Raw genomic sequence first — 22071 nt, forward strand, 5'->3', positions numbered from 1 at the left:
CTGCCACAATAGTGAGCATAATCTACCTTGAGGCACTCCTCCCTGTTTTGGACTGGTCCATCTAAGTGCAGAGGAGGGGAGTGTGTCATACTACCAAACAACAGTGTGAATAATCTAGCCTGAGGCACCCCCTCCCCTGATCTTGAGTGGACCAGCCCAGAGGAAGGGGAGTGTCTCAAGTCTTCCAGAGCACAGTAGTCATAAAGGAAACTGGCAACCATTAGATATATATGAAAAGAGGCCCAGGAATTAGAGGAATAGTGTTGGAAAAAAATAAAAATGAGGCCACCAGGTATTTTACCTACATATTATCTATTTATTGTGAGTTTTATTGTGAGGTGGAGGGTCACTTTAAGGTAAGTAATACTAAATATTATTAAGCTTATCAGAAGGGTCCCCATGACATATATAGAGGTATATTCTGCAATCTTGTTACTAGTGGTCTAGGGGCAGTCATTACCAGGGCTTGAGAAGGATCACAGATTGTGACAGAGGCACTTCACGGAGCAAACAGTGGATGCTGCCATTTTTAAAAGGGTCACTTGTTAAAGGGGTTTTCCTGGTTATTATGAATAAAGCTTTAAAGGGAATCTGTCACCCCCTGGGCAATATCAGACCTCTACTATGGCCATACAGATGATAGAAAAGTAAATCTATACTTACCTGTATGGCCCATAGCAGAGGTCTGATTGCAGAGAAATCTGGTTTTATAAAGTCTGTTCTTCAGAGGCTTGGTGTCCGGGGGACACCAAACAAACCCCTCCTATCAGCTTACTATTCCCCAAAATCGCCGCCTCTGTGCTAAATTACCATGTGACCTGTGACAGGCCCTGTTACGTGCCCTGCTCAGCCTCCCCTCCCGCGCTCCCATGGAGCGCGCTTTGCTTCCCTCCGGTCCCGTTTGGCTGTGTACTGCCAGCGGAGCGGAAGTCTCAGTGACTCACCGCTGCTTGCGCAATACAAGGCTGCGGCACAGTACGCAGCCAAACGAGGCCGGAGGGAAACAAAGCACGCTCCATGGGAGTGCGGGAGGGGAGGCAGAGCAGGGCACGTCACAGGGCCCTGTCACGTGCAGGGGAGGGGGGAATATGGTAATTTATAACAGAGGTGGCGATTTAGGGGAATAGTAAGCAGATAGGAGGGGTTTGTTTGGTGTCCCCCGGATGCCAAGCCTCTGGAAAACAGACTTTATAAAACCAGATTTCTCTGCAATCAGACCTCTGCTATGGGCCATACAGGTAGGTATAGAGTTACTTTTCTATCACCTGTATGGCCATAGTAGGGGTCTGATATTACCCAGGGGGGTGACACATTCCCTTTAAACCATATGTACTGGTCCTGGCAATGTTGATCGCACTGGTGACAGAGTGGTATCCATGAACCCAATCTATCTGGTATGAATTGGTCCACAATGTACATCTGTGATCACTAGGAGAACCCTGAAAATAAGTGACACGAAAAAGATGGTCATCCATGTAATGGCTGCTCGCTGTCATTAGGAGATGCTTTTAAGACATAAAAAAGCATGTTATCATTTCTGTGAATAGAAGATGTAGAGAAACCTGCTAAATACTGTATAAAGGTGTCAGGAATACTGAATTACACTTAGAAAACGGTAAATGGGTCACAGACTAATTTTTCAAAAATTGTGGGGCTCCTTTCGTCCATGTAGAGCAAGTAGGGGATTTGATATGGGACTGTACATTGCTCTATTTCCCCTTGACTCCTCAGAGGTGTGACTGTTAGGCAGGGGTAAAGCTTGTAGATGTAGCCTTGACCTTCAGATTAGTATTATAAACTACATTTGATCATGAGAACGGCTTCATTTTGACTTCACACAAGAGTCTTGTTCGATGCTCCTACCGACCGGCACAAGCGTGCGTCACGTGGTTCATATTCGCTCCTCTTTGGGGTAAGTAGGAGCAGTTTAAGCACCCATTACGTACCACAAGATTCTGAAAGAGGAAACTGAAGCTGTTAAGTAGTTTCATCCTATAGGTACCATGAATTATTCAGTGCTGCTCTGCTTCAGTCTCCTCGCACCCTGTGCTATTCCTCCTCTGCCGGTTCTGGGGGTGTATCGGATGTGGCTCCATTGGTTTCAACTCCTTCTTCACTGTCAGAGCTGGCAGAACTTCTGAGAGGCCGCAGGAAGCAAGCCTGGTGCGGGGAGTGAGGGTACAGGGCATCCTGTAAGGCTCCGAGGGGTCGGGACAGAAGCTCTTCATCTGAAGACGGAAGCGAGTCTTCATCTTCTTGCCCTGATCGGGAAGAGAGGTCCAGTCCGTCAAAGGAGATGGGATCGGAGTACGGTTTATGACCTCGAATGATGAGGATCTTTGGAAATGTGGGAGAAAAAGAAAGAAAGTGTGAAAATATGACACCAATCACACTGGAGAAACACAACCTCAAAATGAGAAGTTTTACAAAATTTATCTATAGAGGTTAAAATTTGCTCCGATCCTCTAATGTGTATGGGGCACCAGCAGACTGATCGTTAAGCGAGATGTTGATCCAGCATGTCTGATTTTGGACTGCCAATTGCTTTGTTTTCTTGGAGATAAGTAGGAGCCGGACGTTTCTACTGGCGGCTTTCTCAGAGAACATAGGACCGATCACCCGAGCCAGTGCTCCTGTGTACGGATTAGACGGCTGTTTGCCGAATGATTGGCCGAGTCATCATTTGGCTACGTGCCCACTATGCGTTTTTTAAGCGTTTCTGCAGCGTAATTTCCGCCGCAGAAATGCTTAAAAAACGCTTGCTAAATAGGTCTGCAATGGTCCCCAATTATAATCCGCATGTGCTGTAAAGGCAGCAAATTGAGCCCTATCTGTAAATTTCCCGGCAAAGGCAAAATAGTTTGTTAGCTCCCCCTGGCACTCAGCATTGGGGCAGATGCCCCGCTTACTGTGTTCTTAATTTTTCCAGTCTCTACAAACACTAAAAAAATTAATTAGTTCATGCAGCCTGGGGTACTACTAAGTAATGCAGCTTTGGCTGTGAGCTTAGTAACTTACTCAATGTTAACTGTAAATATACTGGGTTTACTTGTGGCCAAAAGTTTTCAGAAAGACCAAAGATTTGGGAGAGAGGTTCAATTGCTGTTAAAAAGGCTTCAGAGCACCCAAGACAGTCCAAGTGACAAGTCTCCTAAAGAGGATCCAGCTATGGGATCAGGTCAACCACAGTGCAGAGCTTGCTCAGAAATGGCAGCAGGCAGGTATCAGAGCACAGTGAGGGGATGGCTCTTAAGCGCAGAAAAAACAAACAAACACTTCTCTCCAAGAAAAACAGACATTCTGCAGGAAGTACAGGGATTGGACTGCAAAGGGCTGGAGTAAAGTTACTTTCTCTGATGAAGCCTCCTTCAGACTGTTTAGGACATCTGGAAGAATGACTGTCCGGAGAAGGAAAGGTGAACTCTACCATAAGGCATGTGTCATGCCAGCAGAAAAGCATCCTGACACCATTCATGTGAGGGGGCTTTCATCATGGAGGGGTCTCACTCACAATTTTGCCTAAGAACATGGCCATGAATAAAGAATGGGATTTAAACCTCCTCCAAGAACAACTTCCATCCAGTAGCAATTTGGTGATGAGCAATGATTTCTCCAGCATGATGGAGACCGTGTCACAGGGCAAAGGTGATAACCAACTGGCAATAAAAAATTGACATTTTGGGTTCATGGCCTAGAAACTCCCTTTGAGAACCTAGGGTCAATCCTCAAAAAGCGGGTGGACAAAGAATATTGCAGAAATTGTGATAAACTCTAAGCACCGATTAGGGAAGAATGGGTCATCAGTCAGGATTTTGCCCAGAAGCGGATATCCAGCTGCCGGTGCGGAGGGCAGAAGTCTTGAAAAATAAGGGTCAACACTGTAAGTATTGAGAGTCTTTCCATAAACTTGTCAATAAAAGTGTAAAAACTTATGAAATGCTGATAATTGTACTCCAGTAACCATAGAAACATCCGACTAAAAGATCTAAAAACACTGAAGGACCAAATTGTGAAAACCAAAATGTGTGTCAGAACTTTTGAGCCAGGACTGTAGATTGGTTCTCCAGGTAAGGGACTTACCTCCTGCCTCAGTTCTTCGATCTGGTCCTTCAGTTCCCGGATGTACTGGGAAGAATCGGAATCATTCAATTTCCCTTTTATTACCCCCTCTTCTTTCTAAGTGGGAGAAATAAAGCTCAATCCTAAGAATGTGACATCTGTGAATGTGACAGATCATATAGAGGTTGGTGGAGATGCACAGGAATCTAGGAGGTCCACACACAGTAAGTATTTCACCTGTATCTCCAGTTCTGCGATTCTCTGACGCATTTCAGCCACAGCTGCCATACTGTCTGCTTCTCTCAGCCGCACTGCCATCACCTCTTCTTTATTCTGTGAGCGAGGAAATAGATCTATCATTGTCAGGCTGATAACTGATAAATGAATTGTCGCTGGCGGTCCGACATCTGAGTCCCCTACCGGTCATGAGAACAGGGGTTCCACAACTCAGTGTTAATGAAGCGGTCATGTGTATGTAAGTCCTATGCACCATTCACTTGTATGGGTTTACATGAGCAGAACTGAGCATGTGCGACCACCACATGTGCAGTACCGTTCCATTCATGCGGCAGTCTCATGACCGATGTGATGGTGATCTGTAAGGGTCCCAACAGTTTGATCCTCACAATCATACATTGTTTATGGTGTGGATAGGTGATAAATGTTGTTGGTGGGATAATCCCTTTAAAGAGGACCTGTCACTTTCCATAAATATGTAATATTTTTCACTTGGTATAAATGCCGCTGTTCTCCTGAATCCGGCGCTGTTTTTCTTTTGTTCCTGCGCCTCTCCATTCCTGAGATATGGCCTCCTCTTCCCTGTTTGCAATTTTGGTCTCATTAGCCAAAGGGGCATGGTCCATAAGTAAGCACCCATATATGGTCAATGACAACACCCACTTGGCTAACTAGAGTAGATTTATATACAGAACACGGGAGGCCATATTTCAGGAACAAAGAAGCACAGGAGCAAAAGAAACATTACCCCGAATTCATGAGAACAGCGGCATTTACACCAGGTAAAAAAGGATATATTTATGGTGAGTGACAAGCCCTTTATAATATCCCTTTATTGTGGAATCTGGTGATCCCACAGTAATTGTCACTCAGTTGAAAGAATCTCAACCCGAAATGTATTTATAATGTACTCCAATAATCCAGATTCCAGCACCTGCTTAGCACTTTAGATACCAGATTATTGGAATGTCACCGAGATAATGGTAAATCAAATAACATGGCATGCAGACGACATCATTTTAATCAATCAATAATCCTTTTTAGAATTTTTCCAATTTATTTTGAATCCTTCTACTATCTTCCATGATAACCTTCTATTTCTACATTCCCAGAAACATCTTGCAACAGTGGTTCCCCCCAAACTTCTTATTCAAAACCTTTTTTTTTTCTCGTCATCTTTCTCCCCATTTTTTTTTTTTGGAGGGGGATTCTTCATCCTTTTCTCCAAAAATAAATGCCATTAGACTTTATGGGGACAGGATGAAGAACCCAAAAAATCTAACATGTAGATCTGTCCACTATATAATTGTAGTAACAGCGATCATAATGATCATACCTGTTTTTATATTCCACACCCCCTGGAAGAAGCAACACGCGAAACGCGCGTCGGGGTTCTTTGGTTCCATACAGGTCTTGGTATCCTTTCACTTTGTATGCTCTATATCAAATGTGCATTTTCTGTTTATCCTTCTTTCCATTTGTGGAGGCACATGTAGTGTTTATATAGCACTCAGCAGGACTATTGTTTAATGTGTCCATATATGTAGTGATGGTATTTGGTAGGATTACAATACCACTGCTTAAATGTATTTCTGTATCCTTCATACAAATTGATATAGGACATTGTCCATTTTACTAGTATGAACTACATTTTTATACATTTGTTTATTAAACACTTAATAGGAACTTCTCTATTTGGTGCATTATGATAGTATTTACTCAGGGTTTGGTTTTCATCCCTGTTAGACATATTAACAATTGCTGTCTACCTGTATGGTGCTTGCTTTTTGCGTGATGTTTCCTTCTATCGTGTAATCATTTTATTTGTCTTTTTATTATACAATCAATAAAGATTTGAATTTTTGATATTTTGTCAGTATTACTCCATTTGTGTATCTTGTAGGTTTTCATTCTGTTAGGAGTATCCACCTGTACTATGGGTCATTTATAGGGATTTCTGTTTTTATATTAGTGTAAGTGATTGGTGGAGGTTGTCACGTGGCAAATCCTTTAAAAAGGAAGGAAAAGAATCGATATATGATGCGCTTGAAAAAGCGAAGGATCCTTGAAACGTCGCCACAGGTTGGGACTCCTCCTTCAGGGTCACACAGCATCTCTGCTCTTCATATTTTCGGCTCGGGCTGAGCGAGGAGGATCGCCTACACCGGACTTGTGTATCTCATCACTAGGGGGAATACGGTGGTTGTGCAATCATGTTTTTACTTACCGCCATGTAAAAAATTATTTGAAAAAATGCTAAAAAGCATTATTGATTGAAAAGATGCCGTGTTACGATTATGAGCAGGCTTGGGAATGGCTGCATTACAGTGTCTTATGACGATGCGTAGAATGATCACTATTCATTTCTGGAGGTCCGTTTCTGTGTTTTATTTGGACAGAGGTAATGGCAATCACTTTCTGCTGCTTGTCACAGACGCGTGCCCCTCACCTTACATTCGGTCACTGCGTGCCGCCGCTTATCTTCACTCATCTGAGACTGCAGGGCCTTGTACTGGGCGGTCTCGCTCTGCAGGCGGTCTCTCAGCTCCTTGCACTCTTTCTCCAGACGAGACAGCTGCTTCTCATGCATCACTTCCTGGAGGAAACAAAGCTTCAATGTACTGGATTCCCCCAAACTAGCCCTGGACGCACAGGTTATACAGGCTGCTCTACATCACTCTTCTATCTAACGTGCATCATTATAACAAGTCCACTGACCTGTAATAAAAACACATTCTGTTGTCAGACCCTGACGATTCTGGGCCTCACGTAGATGGTGCATGCCGTCCTCTCACACTACACACAGGCAGCTATATGGTTGGATCAAACTAACGCAAGTGAAAAGCTCACACTATTTAGTTCCCAGAAGCAGATTTAGGTGGGAGGGTATAACATGCCTGACATCCAGCTGGAAAGGACATTCGGGAGAAGAACTGAGAGCTGCTGTATCTACTCTCAACCAATCAGAATGACTAAGAATAATCCTAGTGATACTGATTGGCTGAGAGCAGTGGACAGACGTCAGCTCACAATTCTCCTCCCAAATGTCCTTTTCAGTTGAATGCTGCTTCTAGGAACTATACTGTGGGAACTATTAGCACCCACTAGTGTAAAAGGAACCTGTTATCCTGCTTCCCTCTTCTAAACTCTAAGATATCTGAGTGTTCATTACGCCCCCGCAGTCCAACAAAACTGATAAAATCCACTTATTACTGATCCCCGTGTTATAAACACATCTGTGCCGATTGGTCCGATGGATCTGCCTCGCCGTCTGCTCTCAGTCTCAAAATTCAGCCCCTTTGCCGATGATTAAGATGGATGATGTCTTCTGTGTCATACCCACCGAGCCATCTCGCGTTGAGCTGAAGATCAGCAAATGCTTATTGTCCACTACCCTGGAAACAACTGTCCTATGTGCAGGCGTCGGGCATTAGCTCAATGGTAACAGCAAGAGACAACTCAATGTGGATGACATAGGGGGCGCTATCCACATCAATAAGAGGCAAAAAAAGCTGGATTCTGGTCTGGGCCAGCATTTCAGACTGAATGTGATAAGGGAGAATAAATCCTACAAATGTTACCCAAGGTAGGGCATAATGCAGGGCATGGAATAAATGGCGCTATAATAATTATATACAGATATATAAAAAACAATCTTTATTCAGAAATAAGGAAAAATAGGTGCAGCAATGCAAAAAGTGTTACAGCCAAAGTTTGTCAATAGAGTACCGCAAAACCCTTGTGTGTAATCCAACAACGGGTAGATCGCAAGGATCATTTCTGTAGATTCCTCTGTGTCTGTTGCTGTATACTGTTGTGTTTTTTAAAGAGTAACCATCTCATTTTTATGTCATAAATCAATAGTACAAGTAAAAATAAGCAACTTTGTAATATATCTTATCAGAGAAATCTGCTTCTTTCTCCTCCTGGACTGATCTTTCATTCTCAATTGATGGGTAAAATCTGTATTCAGTGAAGACAGATTTTCCCATTACTGAGATAGGAGATGGCAGTTGGTGTTTTTAAAATTCTATAAAGGAGGCGGAGCTAGAGGAACACAGACATTCCGCAACAAGTTCTCCTGAAATAAGTTACAGTTCTCTATAGAACTTTGTGAGCATTAACTGCCATCTCCTATCTCAGTAATGGGAAAATCTGGATTCAGATGCGTTCAGAAGGAGAAAGAAGCAGATTTCTCTGATAAAATCTATTACAAATTCTCTTATTTTCATGTGTACTATTGATTCATAATATAAAACTTAAAACAAAGGTTTCTCCTTCATGTATGGATGAATAAAGATTGTTTTTATATATCTGTGTACATAAGTATTGAACATCATTTTTCATAAGTTTCATATATTTATGGTACGGGAGAAGTAAAAAAAAAATGAATTATATTAAGTATGAACGACTGGGGGGGAGAAATGCAAACAATTATAAACTTACTTAAAGAGGATCAGTCAATGAGTTAAAAGTGAAGAATTTGGGCTCTAATTTTATTTCTGGTGCTCCCTTAAAGAGTCAATTTCTTCTTTTTTTAAAATCCGCCATATAGTGCTGGAGATATTAGGCCTTTTTATTTTGTGCTAATTTTTATGGTCTTTACAAGGGGGTGTGGCTCACAGAGTAATAAGGCAGATGAGCCTAAGGTCACGCCCCAGAGGATCCTGTGAGCTACGCCCCCTTGATAAAGACCTTAAAAATTAGCACTTAATAAAAAGACCCATATCTTCGGAATGGTATGGCAGATTTTTAAAGGAAATCTGTCAGCAGGTTTTTGCTATGTAATCTGAGGCCAGAATGAGGTAGGGTCTGAGACACTGATTTCAGGGATATGTCACTTATTAGGCTGTGTACTGTTGTCACAATACAATGAGGGTTTTATCAGCAGGAGATGAACACTACAGAACTACAGCTCTGCATCCTGGTCCAACTCCGCCCCCAGCACTGATTAGCAGCTCACTGTCAATATACGATGTACACAGAAAGTGTGGTGTGGGCGGGGTTAGCTTTCTGAACTCTGCTACATCTAAAAACTCTAATTGTATTACAACTACTGCAACCAGTAAACTAAGTGATACATCGCTGGAATCAGGGTCTCTTTCCCTACATTTTCCTGGTCTCAGATGAAGTAGGAAAAACCATGACAGATTCCCTTTAAAAAATGAAAAAAATGGAATACTGACCACTTTTGACTTCTTGACAGGTCCTCTTTAAAGAAAAAGCAATAGGATGGCAACCGTATAGAAGGGGGAAACCCGATGACAGCATCTTATAGATGTCAATAATCAGACAGGCCTCGGGGGCATAGGAAGGAGCAGATCCAGCTTTAGTGATGACAGTTGAGCCCAGTTCTTCCTGGCCATGGTATATAGGTCTGACCGATCGATCTGAAGTCCAAGAATCTAGAATCTACCACTCAATATACAACACAGAAGACAATCACAGATGGAAAGTACACCTGACTTTCCAGAATAAGAACCCTCTGCCGAAGTTCACGTGTTTCGCTTTGAGCCATGACTTCTCGTAACCGACAAGACATGACCTCGTCCTGTAGGTCCCCAGTTGCACTCTTACGAGGCGAGTCTTTCCAAATACCTCCACCTCCACCCCGGGAAGACAAGGACTACATAATGAAAGATAGGATGGATCGTTACTACAAGTGCCGGATAGCCTAGATAAATAACAGGCAAAGGAATGTAAGCTTAACATGTGGCTCTTACCTGCCAGCGGTCACTCAGCTCTGTCACTTGCTTCTGACCTTCCCGCATAACCTGCAGAGCGTGAGATTCTCTCTTCCGCAGAGACAGAAGCTCTTCCTGGAGGAGGGCGACATTGCTTTCATCGGGGAGAGAACTGTTTCTCTAAGAAGAATGAGAAACCGGTCCATTAACCTCTTCTTGCCTACTCACATGGAGAATTACGGTATAGTCCTTTTCATTTTCCATATGTTTGACGGTACCCCAGTCACTTCTGGGAACCCGAATGCACTCGTTAAAGGATTTTTCCCATAAACAACATGTATCCCCTATATACGGAATAGATGATAAATGTAAGATTGCTGGGGGTCCAGCTGCTGAGATCCCCGATGATCCAGAGTACAGAGGCCGAAAGCTATCGGCCGATTAAGGGATTAAAGGGGTACTCCCATCTCCAAGATCCTATCCCAATATGTGGTAGGTTGAATAATAATATTATTAGTAAATACCTCCAATTAGAAATGTAGTATAGTTTTTCTGATTCGCTCTGTCTCTTTCCTCATGTGCAGGCATTGTAGGACCTTAGGTATCCATGGTTACAACCACTAGCAACTAGCTAAACTGTCACTGTATCAGTGGTCATAACCATGGATACCTAAGGTCCTGCAATGCCTGCACATGAGGAAAGAGACAGGGTGAATCAGAAGAACTATAGTACATTTCTAATTGGAGGTATTTACTAATATTTGCTACTACATATTGGGATAGGATCTTGGAGATGGGAATACCCCTTTAAGTCTCCTGTGTGAATGAAATGATAGTGAGCATGTGTGACCACTGCTCAGAGAAGTTCCTAAAGGGCTGGTGGTCGCACATGCTCACTACCGCTATATACAGAGAGGAATTTGGGACCCCTGATCTCATGATCAGTGGGGTTCTCGGAAGCACAGTGATCACCTGTCATGTGTGCATTACAATTTTTACACTGCAGTAAATAATTGTTTTCGGCTCAAACAGTAAAAAAAACAATCCAGCCCATATCTAATAAGGGGTCTTTACTCCGTGCAGCAGTCTCCAACAGCCCTGGTTCTACTACCTTTCTACAAGACTAAGACAAAGAGTTCATTTTCTCTTAGAAACAGCGCCACCCTTGTCCATGGGTTGTATCTGGTATTACAGCTCATCATCATTGCAGTAAATGACTCAAATGTCGTTGTGTTCCGAAAAACCCCTTTCATTATCTCCTTTGCAGCTTTTCTTCTACTCTGGCAGATGAGGACCATGGCTGACACTCACCTTTTCCAACTCGACTACTTTATCTTGCATTTCCTTTAAGGCCCCCAATGTCTCCGTTTCTCTAAGGCGTGACCGTTCAAGTTCGGACTCGAGGTGACTGACCATCTCTTCTGTGGCATGTGGATCGTTCTGCAAGAAAAGACGTGATGGATGGATGGTCTGCATGGAGAACACGGGAGACCTCCACTTTGGTTGTCAGACTATTGGCATAAATCAGGCTCCTGGAAACTATAGCTGGCTCTACATTTCCCCTGCGGTGGCCTCTATACAGAAGATATGTAGGATTACATGGCAGCCAATAAAAGTGGATCTGTCACCAGATTTCACAACAGAAACAGTATACATTATTAAATAGATCTTTGAAAGCTGATGAGGCTGGTGTACTTACGTTGGACATCCATATAAGAACAGCTGTAGAACCCCTTTTCAAATTGTCCCTACTAAGCATTAAAATGTTCATGTTTACATGAGAATTTTACAGCCATTCTGATGTGGACTTTCAAAGTTAGTGTCCCAGCTTCATCAGGTCCAAGACACCTGTTTTTGCAGACGAGAGTTACTAATATCGGGGTCTCAAGAGGTGGGGGGGGGGGGGGAGACATATGGTCCAATCCTTCCCAAATCAATTCTAATAGGCAGACCGCCATGCAAACAGTGCAGATGCCCTCTGCTACCAGCGAGCCTCAGTCATTAAGAAGAGGACCGCTACATCCGCCTCAACAGTAAGAAGAGAGCCGCTACATCCGCCTCAACAGTAAGAAGACGGCCACTACATCCGCCTCAGCCATTAAGAAGATGGCGGCTACATCCGCCTCAGCCAATAAGCTACATCCGATTCAGCCATTAAGAATATGGCGGCTACATCCGCCTCAGCCAATAAGAAGGCAGCCGCTACATCCGCTTCAGCCAATAAGAAGACAGCCGCTACATCCGCTTCAGCCAATAAGAAGACGGCGGCTACATCCGCCTCAGCCATTAAGAAGACGGCCTCTACATCCGCCTCAGCCATTAAGAAGACGGCCTCTACATCCGCCTCAGCCATTAAGAAGACGGCCTCTACATCCGCCTCAGCCATTAAGAAGACGGCGGCTACATCCGCCTCAGCCATTAAGAAGACAGCCGCTACATCCGCTTCAGCCAATAAGAAGACGGCGGCTACATCCGCCTCAGCCATTAAGAAGACGGCCTCTACATCCGCCTCAGCCATTAAGAAGACGGCCTCTACATCCGCCTCAGCCATTAAGAAGACGGCCTCTACATCCGCCTCAGCCATTAAGAAGACTGCCTCTACATCCGCCTCAGCCATTAAGAAGACGGCCTCTACATCCGTCTACATCCGGAACTTTTTAATTCCTATTTTGCACCTGTTTTCTCTCAGAAAGAAAATGTAACATCAACTGATCTTCACTGTCCTATTAAAGGAATAGAAGAATCCAAGTTATCTGTAAACAGAAAGATTGTGAGGGAATATTTAGCTAACATAAATGAGTTCAAGTCTCCAGGTCCAGATGAATTACACCCCAGAGTACTGAAGGAGATCGTAGAAGAAATTTTAGAACCACTCTCCATAATCTTTGAAAATTCTTGGAGAACAGGAGAAGTCCCAGAAGACTGGAGAAGAGCAAATGTTGTTCCTATCTTCAAAAAGGGGAAGAAGGTGGACCCAGGGAACTATAGGCCGGTGAGTCTGACTTCTATACCAGGAAAGATCTTTGAACAAATTATTAAACAACATGTATGTAAGTACATGGATAAGAATGAAGTGATTAACCAGAGTCAGCATGGGTTTGTAACTAACAAGTCATGTCAGACTAACTTAATTTCCTTCTATGACAGAATCACTGACTGGGTGGATCAGGGAAATGCTGTAGATATAGTATATCTTGACTTCAGCAAAGCATTTGACAAAGTATCTCACACCATCCTTATTGAAAAAATGACCAAGTATGCAATGGACCAGGCAACTGTTAGGTGGATTCATAACTGGCTTAGTGATCGGACTCAAAGGGTGGTTGTAAATGGCTTCACATCCAGCTGGATGAATGTCTCAAGTGGGGTACCACAGGGCTCCGTCCTGGGACCTGTATTGTTCAACATCTTTATCAATGATTTAGATGAAGGAATTGAGGGTAAACTGATTAAATTTGCTGATGACACAAAGCTAGGAGGGATAGCTAATACTAGAGAAGTGAGAGAGAGGATTCAAAAAGACCTAAATAAACTGGAGCAGTGGGCAGCAACCAACAGAATGGTTTTTAACAGGGAAAATGCAAAGTACTACATCTGGGCAATAAAAATGAAAAAAGCATATACAGAATGGGAGGAATAGAGCTAAGCAACAGTACATGTGAAAAAGACAGGTATACTAATAGATCATAGACTGAACATGAGTCAACAGTGTGATGCAGCAGCAAAAAAGGCAAATACAATTCTGGGATGTATTAACAGAAGCATACAGTCTAGATCACGTGAAGTCATTATCGGTCTTTACTCCTCTTTGGTCAGACCTCATCTGGAATACTGTGTACAGTTTTGGGCACCACATTTTAAAAAAGACATAGGCAAACTGGAGCAAGTTCAGAGAAGAGCGACCAGAATGGTGACTGGTCTGCAAACCATGTCCTATGAGGAACGGTTGCAGGATTTGGGAATGTTTAGCTTGCAAAAAAGAAAACTGAGAGGAGACTTAATAACTGTCTACAAATATGTCAAGGGCTGTCACATTGTAGAAGGATCATCTTTATTCTCATTTGCACAAGGAAAGACTAGAAGCAATGGGATGAAACTAAATGGGAGGAGACACAGATTAGATATTAGAAAAAACTTTTTGACAGTTGGGGTGATCAATGAGTGGAACAGGCTGCCACGAGAGGTGGTGAGTTCCCCTTCAATGGACGTCTTCAAACAGAGGCTGGACAGACATCTGTCTGAGATGATCTAGTGAATCCTGCTTTGAGCAGGGGGTTGGACCAGATGACCCAGGAGGTCCCTTCCAACTCTACCATTCTATGATTCTATGATCCGCCTCAGCCATTAAGAAGACGGCCTCTACATCCGCCTCAGCCATTAAGAAGACGGCGGCTACATCCACCTCAGCCATTAAGAAGACGGCGGCTACATCCGCCTCAGCCATTAAGAAGACGGCGGCTACATCCGCCTCAGCCATTAAGAAGACGGCGGCTACATCCGCCTCAGCCATTAAGAAGACGGCGGCTACATCCGCCTCAGCCATTAAGAAGACGGCGGCTACATCCGACTCAGCCATTAAGAAGACGGCGGCTACATCCGCCTCAGCCATTAAGAAGACGGCGGCTACATCCGCCTCAGCCATTAAGAAGACGGCGGCTACATCCGCCTCAGCCATTAAGAAGACGGCGGCTACATCCGCCTCAGCCATTAAGAAGACGGCGGCTACATCCGCCTCAGCCATTAAGAAGACGGCGGCTACATCCGCCTCAGCCATTAAGAAGACGGCGGCTACAACCGCCTCAGCCATTAAGAAGACGGCGGCTACAACCGCCTCAGCCATTAAGAAGACGGCGGCTACATCCGCCTCAGCCATTAAGAAGACGGCGGCTACATCCGCCTCAGCCATTAAGAAGACGGCGGCTACATCCGCCTCAGCCATTAAGAAGACGGCGGCTACATCCGCCTCAGCCATTAAGAAGACGGCGGCTACATCCGCCTCAGCCATTAAGAAGACGGCGGCTACATCCGCCTCAGCCATTAAGAAGACGGCGGCTACATCCGCCTCAGCCATTAAGAAGCCGGCGGCTACATCCGCCTCAGCCATTAAGAAGACGGCGGCTACATCCGCCTCAGCCATTAAGAAGACGGCGGCTACATCCGCCTCAGCCATTAAGAAGACGGCGGCTACATCCGCCTCAGCCATTAAGAAGACGGCGGCTACATCCGCCTCAACAGTAAGAAGCCGGCCGCTACATCCGCCTCAGCCATTAAGAAGACGGCGGCTACATCCGCCTCAGCCATTAAGAAGACGGCCGCTACATCTGCCTCAGCCATTAAGAAGACGGCCGCTACATCCGCCTCAACAGTAAGAAGATGGCCGCTACATCCGCCTCAGCCATTAAGACAGCCACTACATCCGCCTCAACAGTAAGAAGATGGCCGCTACATCGGCTTCAACAGTGAGAAGATGGCCGCTATATCCACCTCAGCCATTAAGAAGACGGCGGCTACATCCGCCTCAACAGTAAGAAGACGACCGCTACGTAAGCCTCAGCTATTGAGATGACGGCCGCTACATCTGCCTCAGCCATTAAGAAGACGGCCTCTACATCCGCCTCAGCCATTAAGAAGACGGCGGCTACATCCGCCTCAGCCATTAAGAAGACGGCGGCTACATCCGCCTCAGCCAATAAGAAGACGGCGGCTACATCCGCCTCAGCCAATAAGAAGACAGCGGCTACATCCGCCTCAGCCATTAAGAAGACGGCCTCTACATCCGCCTCAGCCATTAAGAAGACGGCGGCTACATCCACCTCAGCCATTAAAAAGACGGCCGCTACATCCGCCTCAGCCAATAAGAAGACGGCGGCTACATCCGCCTCAGCCATTAAGAAGACGGCGGCTACATCCGCCTCAGCCATTAAGAAGACGGCGGCTACATCCGCCTCAGCCATTAAGAAGACGGCGGCTACATCCGCCTCAGCCATTAAGAAGACGGCGGCTACATCCGCCTCAGCCATTAAGAAGACGGCGGCTACATCCGCCTCAGCCATTAAGAAGACGGCGGCTACATCCGCCTCAGCCATTAAGAAGACGGCGGCTACATCCGCCTCAGCCATTAAGAAGACGGCGGTTACATCCGCCTCAGCCATTAAGAAGACGGCGGCTACATCCGCCTCAGCCATTAAGAAGACGGCGGCTACATCCGCCTCAGCCATTAAGAAGACGGCGGCTACATCCGCCTCAGCCATTAAGAAAACGGCGGCTACATCCACCTCAGCCATTAAAAAGACGGCCGCTACATCCGCCTCAGCCAATAAGAAGACGGCCGCTACATCCGCCTCAACAGTAAGAAGATGGCCGCTACATCCGCCTCAGCCATTAAGACAGCCACTACATCCGCCTCAACAGTAAGAAGATGGCCGCTACATCGGCTTCAACAGTGAGAAGACGGCCGCTACATCCAGCTCAGCCATTAAGTAGACAGCAGCTACATCCTCTTCAGCCATTAAGAGGACGGCCGCTACGTCAGCCTCAGCTGTTGAGATGACGGCCGCTACATCTGCCTCAGCCATTAAGAGGACGGCCGCTACATCTGCCTCAGCCATTAAGAGGACGGCCGCTACATCTGCCTCAGCCATTAAGAGGACGGCCGCTACATCCGCCTCAGCCATTAAGACAGCCGCTACATCCGCCTCAACAGTAAGAAGATGGCCGCTATATCCACCTCAGCCATTAAGAAGACGGCCGCTACATCCGCCTCAGCCATTAAGAAGACGGCCGCTACATCCGCCTCAACAGTAAGAAGATGGCCGCTACATCCGCCTCAGCCATTAAGACAGCCGCTACATCCGCCTCAACAGTAAGAAGATGGCCGCTACATCGGCTTCAACAGTGAGAAGATGGCCGCTATATCCACCTCAGCCATTAAGAAGACGGCGGCTACATCCGCTTCAGCCATTAAGATGACGGCCGCTACATCCGCCTCAACAGTAAGAAGACGGCCGCTACGTAAGCCTCAGCTATTGAGATGACGGCCGCTACATCTGCCTCAGCCATTAAGAGGACGGCGGCTACATCCGCTTCAGCCATTAAGATGACGGCCGCTACATCTGCCTCAACAGTAAGAAGACGGCCGCTACGTAAGCCTCAGCTATTGAGATAACGGCCGCTACATCGGCCTCAGCCATTAAGAGGACGGCCGCTACATCCGCCTCAACAGTAAGAAGACGGCCGCTACGTCAGCCTCAGCTATTGAGATGACGGCCGTTACATCCGCCTCAACAGTAAGAAGACGGCCGCTACATAAGTAAAAACGGAAACAAACGTTCTCTTGAAGTGGTAGTGAAGAGAATTAAAAAAAATGTCATATTATGGAAATTCTGGTGCTAGGAGAAATTACTAGTGACCCTTAGGCTATGTGCCCACGATGCGGAAATGCTCCGGATTTTTTCCTGAGCGTTTCTGCATCTCCCTGGCAGAAAAAACGCATGTGGATTGTACATGCGGATTGTACATGCGTTTTTCCTGCCAGGGACTTGCTGATGTGAAGCGTTCTTCACATGCATTTCCGCATGCAGGTTGACAAGCGCTTTCCAAGCGATTTTAGCATCACTTGGAAAGTGCTTGACAACTTGGTCACACTATATAAATCCATGGATTTATATAGTGTGACCGAAAGAATGGTAAAAAATAAAAAAATAAATACTATACTCCCCTTCTGATGGCCCCCGGTGTCTTTATCCGATGCGTCTCGGCTTGCCAGCAGCTCGCGGTACACTAAAGGATGTCGGCGGTCTCGTGACCAGTCACATGACTAAATTAAGTCACCGCAGGTCCTTGAGTCCACTGCGATCTGCCGGCAAGCCAGGACAAAGACACCGGGGGCCATCAGAAGGTGAGTATAATGTATATTTTTTATTTTATTCTTTTTTTTACAGGTTCTATGGTACCCGGGTCCGGAGGAGAGTCTCCTCTCCTCCACACCTGGGTACCAACCGCACATTGAAACGCATGGATTCCGCATGTACAGATGCAGTGATGCGGATTCCATGCGTTCCAATGTAAGTCAATGGCGGCGAAAACGCAGCGCTTCCGCAAAATAATTGGTAGTGCTGCATATTTTTCCGCAATGATAATCCGCAGCCGAAATTTCCGCAGCATGTGCACAGCACATGCGGATTATCATTGGGGACCATGGCAGACCTTCTACCATGCGTTTTTTAAGTGTTTCTGCAGCGGAATTGCCGCTGCGGAAATGCTTGAAAAACGCATCATGGGCACACAGCCTTATAAGGATGATCCCATATCGTACATTTATGGATATTCTGTAGATGTATAGTCGATGTTGATCCCACCAATGGGAGCAGCATTTATTTTGAGGACAGGGCCCTGACACGTGGATGCAGGTCCCATTAGTGATATGTATTTATGGCATATCCCTTGTATATGACATAAATGTACGAGAAGGAAATATCCCTTTAATAACCACCTGTAAAAGCGATCAATCAGCTGATTACTGGTGGTAGTGTAAGGGCCGTCACGCGTTACAAAGAAACGGGAGAACATTTTATATGTGGTCAAGCTAAGTCCTGCAAAATATTTTTAACCCTACACCGACAATTTCCCTTAAAGGCAAAGTACGGATGCCGCTACACCTTGTGTGACGAGCCTCCGGAGCCCGGGCAGGGAGCTTACCTGCTTATCTTGCAGCTGGCGGATGAGATTTTGGGCGCTCTGCAGATTCTCGGTCGCCGTGTAGTATTGCTGTTTTACTACAGCCAGCTCTCTTTTTATGGCGTAGTTTTCTTCTGCTTCTTGGGCCCGTGTCACCTGACCCTAAGGTGAGAGGCCAAGAAACAATTTCTATCATCTGGCTCCTGCCTTACTGCCAAGTAATGGCCCGAGTGGTTTTCCCTACTCAGGGGTTGCAAATACAGGTATATGGAAACTCTCCTGACTGGTTTATTGAATAACTGCATTCCTCATAAGATAACAACTCTGGAAAATATTGTATGCACGGTGCTGCCCCTCTGTTATTCCTTCTGGTAATGCATGAATACAATGTCAACTGAGGTACTGCTCTTTAATGAGAGGGCGTGTCAGACACAGGCATCACCGATTGGATACTCTTAGACTGTGTACAGACAGGCCCCATTGACAAGGTAAATGGTAACGCCCAGGTGTCATAATACAGTATATACACACACACACACAAAGTGGGTGAACAAAATGCTAATTTTCTAAGCAAATATATTTCTAAAGGGGCTATTGCCATGAAATTCTTACCAGATGTCAGTAACAACCCATCCAATCCACTCAGGCAAAGAAATCAAACCATAGATGTCCATAAATCAGTTTATGTGTAATAATGAGAAATGACACAGGGAAAAAGTATTGAACACGCTTACTGACATCTATTTAATACTTCGTACAAAAGCTTTTGCAGGTGATAAAGCTTCAAGACGCCTCCTGTATGGAGAAACTAGTCGCAGGCATTGCTCAGGTGTGATTTTGGCCCATTCTTCCACATAAACATTATTCACGTCCTGAAGGTCCCGTGTTCTCCTTCTATGAACTGTGAGCTTTAGTTATTTCCATACATTTTCTATTAGATTCAGGTCCGGTGATTGGCTGGGCCATTCTAGCAGCTTTATTTTCGCTCTCTGAAATCAACTGAGAGTTTCCTTGGCTGTGTGTTTGGGATCATTGTCTTGGTGAAATGTCCTCCCTCGTTTCATCTTCATCATCCTGGTAGATGGCAGCAGATTTTTAGCAAGAATGTCTCGGTATATTTGTCCATTCATACTTCCTTCAAATCACATGAAGTTTACCAGTGCCGTATGCTGAAAAACATGATGCTGCCACCTCCAAACTTCACTGTTGGTATGGTGTTTTTGGGGAGATATGCAGTGCCTTTTGGTCTCCAAACATGGTGTGTATTATGGCATCCAAAGAGTTCAATTTTGGTCTCATCTGACCAGACTATATTCTCCCAGTATTTCACAGGCTTGTCCAAATGTTGTTGAGCAAACTTTAAATGTGCTCGAACATGGCTTTTTGTTCAGCAATGGAGTCTTACGTGGCGAGTGTACATGCAAACTATGGAAATTGAGATTATTACTTAGTTTTCTTTGAAACAATTGTACCTGCTGATTCCAGGTCTTTCTGTAGCTCTCCACAGGTGGTCCTTGGACAACTCTTCAGATAATTCTTTTCATTCCTCTGTCGGAAATCTTACAGGCAGCACACGGTCGTGGCCGGTTTATGGTGAAATTATGTTCTTTCCACTTCAGGATTATAGCTCACTTGAATCTTCAGTAGTTTAGAAATTCTTCAGTAACCAATGCCATCAGTATGTTTTACAACAATAAGGTTGCGAAGGTCTTGAGATAGCTCACAGGTTTTACCCATGATGAGATGTTTCTTGTGTGGCACCTTGGTAATGAAACACCTTTTATAGGCCATCAGTTGAACCAGCTGATACTATTTTTCAGTAAGTGGCAGCATTACTTTCTACTGATAGATTTCATCTGGTGTCATGACTTTCCATGGCTTTTTACACCTCTTTCTTCAGGTGTGTAATACTTTTTTTCCGGTGTCATTTCTCATTATTACACATAACTTATTGTATGGACATCTATGGTTTGGTTTCTTTGCCTGTGTGGATTGGATGGGCTGTTACCGACATCTGGTGAGAATGTCTTATCAATAGCACCTTTAGAAATATTTTTATTTAGAAAACTGGTGATGTGTTCAATACTTATTTCACCGGCTGTATATACACATATAAACATTCACACTACTATAGAGTTAGGAATATATGTGTATCGGGATGGCTATCGTATTCTAGAGACTTTTGAAACAGCTGAGCATGAAGAGTCAGTGACCTGACATAATATTTCCTGTCTTAGAGGGGTTGTCCACTTTTGGGGACATTTTTTTTCTTACTTAAATGCGTGTATTTTTGGCTAAAAAAAACATTTTTGTAATTAAGTTTCATTAACAACTTTTCACCATTTTCTTTCTACACCGTGTGCAGAATTATTAGGCAAGTGAGTATTTTGACTATATAATCATTTTTATGCATAATTCCATCTCCGCTCTGTATAAACGTGAATGCTTATTGGATGGAGCAGATCAGCTGATGTGTATTTGTGTAATGATGAGTATGAGGCCTAAGGATACAACGCTCTTTATCAGGGTGCGCAGAATTATTAGGCAGCTTGTTTCCTTAGGGAAAATGTACCAAAAAAGGAGATTTTTGTGTACTCACCGTAAAATCTCTTTAATCTGTCTCCTCATTGGGGGACACAGGACCATGGGTGTTATGCTGCTGTCCACTAGGAGGCGACACTATGCATAATCTGAAAAAGATTAACCGTGGCTCCTCCTCTGCAGTATACACCCCTGGACGGCATCAGCCATCTCCAGTTTTGTGCAAAAGCATTAGGAGGAACGTAACATGGATAACATAACCATGCCTATAAGAAGGCAACTATGTACGAGCTCAAAAAAAAAAAACAATATGAGAACTCAACATAACAGCCCGGAACGGGCGACAGGGTGGGAGCTGTGTCCCCCAATTAGAGGCTAAGAGAAAGAGATTTTACAGTGAGTACACAAAAATCTCCTTTACTCTGTCGCCTCATTGGGGGACACAGGACCATGGGACGTCCCAAAAGAGTCCCTGGGTAGGAAGCAATGGACGAATATTGTGTAGACAGGCCCCTATAATTGGGGTACCGCCGCCTGCAGAACACGTCTACCCAGGCTCGCGTCTGCTGAGGACTGAGTATGAACCCTGTAGTGTTTGGTAAACGTGTGTAGGCTAGTCCAGGTGGCTGCCTTACACACTTGTTGTGTCGAAGCCTGGTGCCGAAAGGCCCAGGAGGCCCCTACCGCACGTGTAGAGTGTGCGGTAATACCTGCTGGAAGAGGAGAATTTTTGAGGCGGTAGGCCTCTTGTATGGTGGATTTGATCCACCTGGCAAGGGTAGCTTTGGAAGCTGGTAGACCCTTGCGGCCACCTTCCGGAAGAAGGAAAAGAGAATCAGACTCCCGGAAGGGCGCAGTCCTAGACACATAGATA

The 22071-nt window shown here is 45.0% G+C and overlaps 1 protein-coding gene across 5 annotated transcripts in view; it reads right to left on the reverse strand.

Moving 5' to 3' along the window:
- Nucleotides 1-1275: 1275 nt before the first annotated feature.
- EVI5L (ecotropic viral integration site 5 like) overlaps nt 1276-22071 on the reverse strand; it is a 67197-nt gene continuing 46401 nt past the window's right edge. For 2 of the 5 annotated variants that reach the window (XM_073653876.1, XM_073653875.1), the window contains 8 exons: nt 18678-18818; nt 11292-11420; nt 10020-10160; nt 9758-9922; nt 6746-6892; nt 4297-4392; nt 4081-4176; nt 1279-2337 (listed from right to left, as the gene is read on the reverse strand). In XM_073653876.1, coding sequence (XP_073509977.1) covers nt 2050-2337; nt 4081-4176; nt 4297-4392; nt 6746-6892; nt 9758-9922; nt 10020-10160; nt 11292-11420; nt 18678-18818 — 1203 coding nt within the window. In that variant the 3' untranslated portion in view covers nt 1279-2049. Of the gene's footprint in view, nt 2338-4080; nt 4218-4296; nt 4393-6745; nt 6893-9757; nt 9923-10019; nt 10161-11291; nt 11421-18677; nt 18819-22071 lie in introns of those variants that run through there. The other 3 variants (XM_073653877.1, XM_073653878.1, XM_073653879.1) reach the window with 3 other exon arrangements.

Source organism: Phyllobates terribilis, unplaced genomic scaffold (assembly GCF_046119375.1).
Source record: "Phyllobates terribilis strain yellow unplaced genomic scaffold, ASM4611937v1 Scaffold_11__3_contigs__length_659146591, whole genome shotgun sequence".
Taxonomy (NCBI): domain Eukaryota; kingdom Metazoa; phylum Chordata; class Amphibia; order Anura; family Dendrobatidae; genus Phyllobates; species Phyllobates terribilis.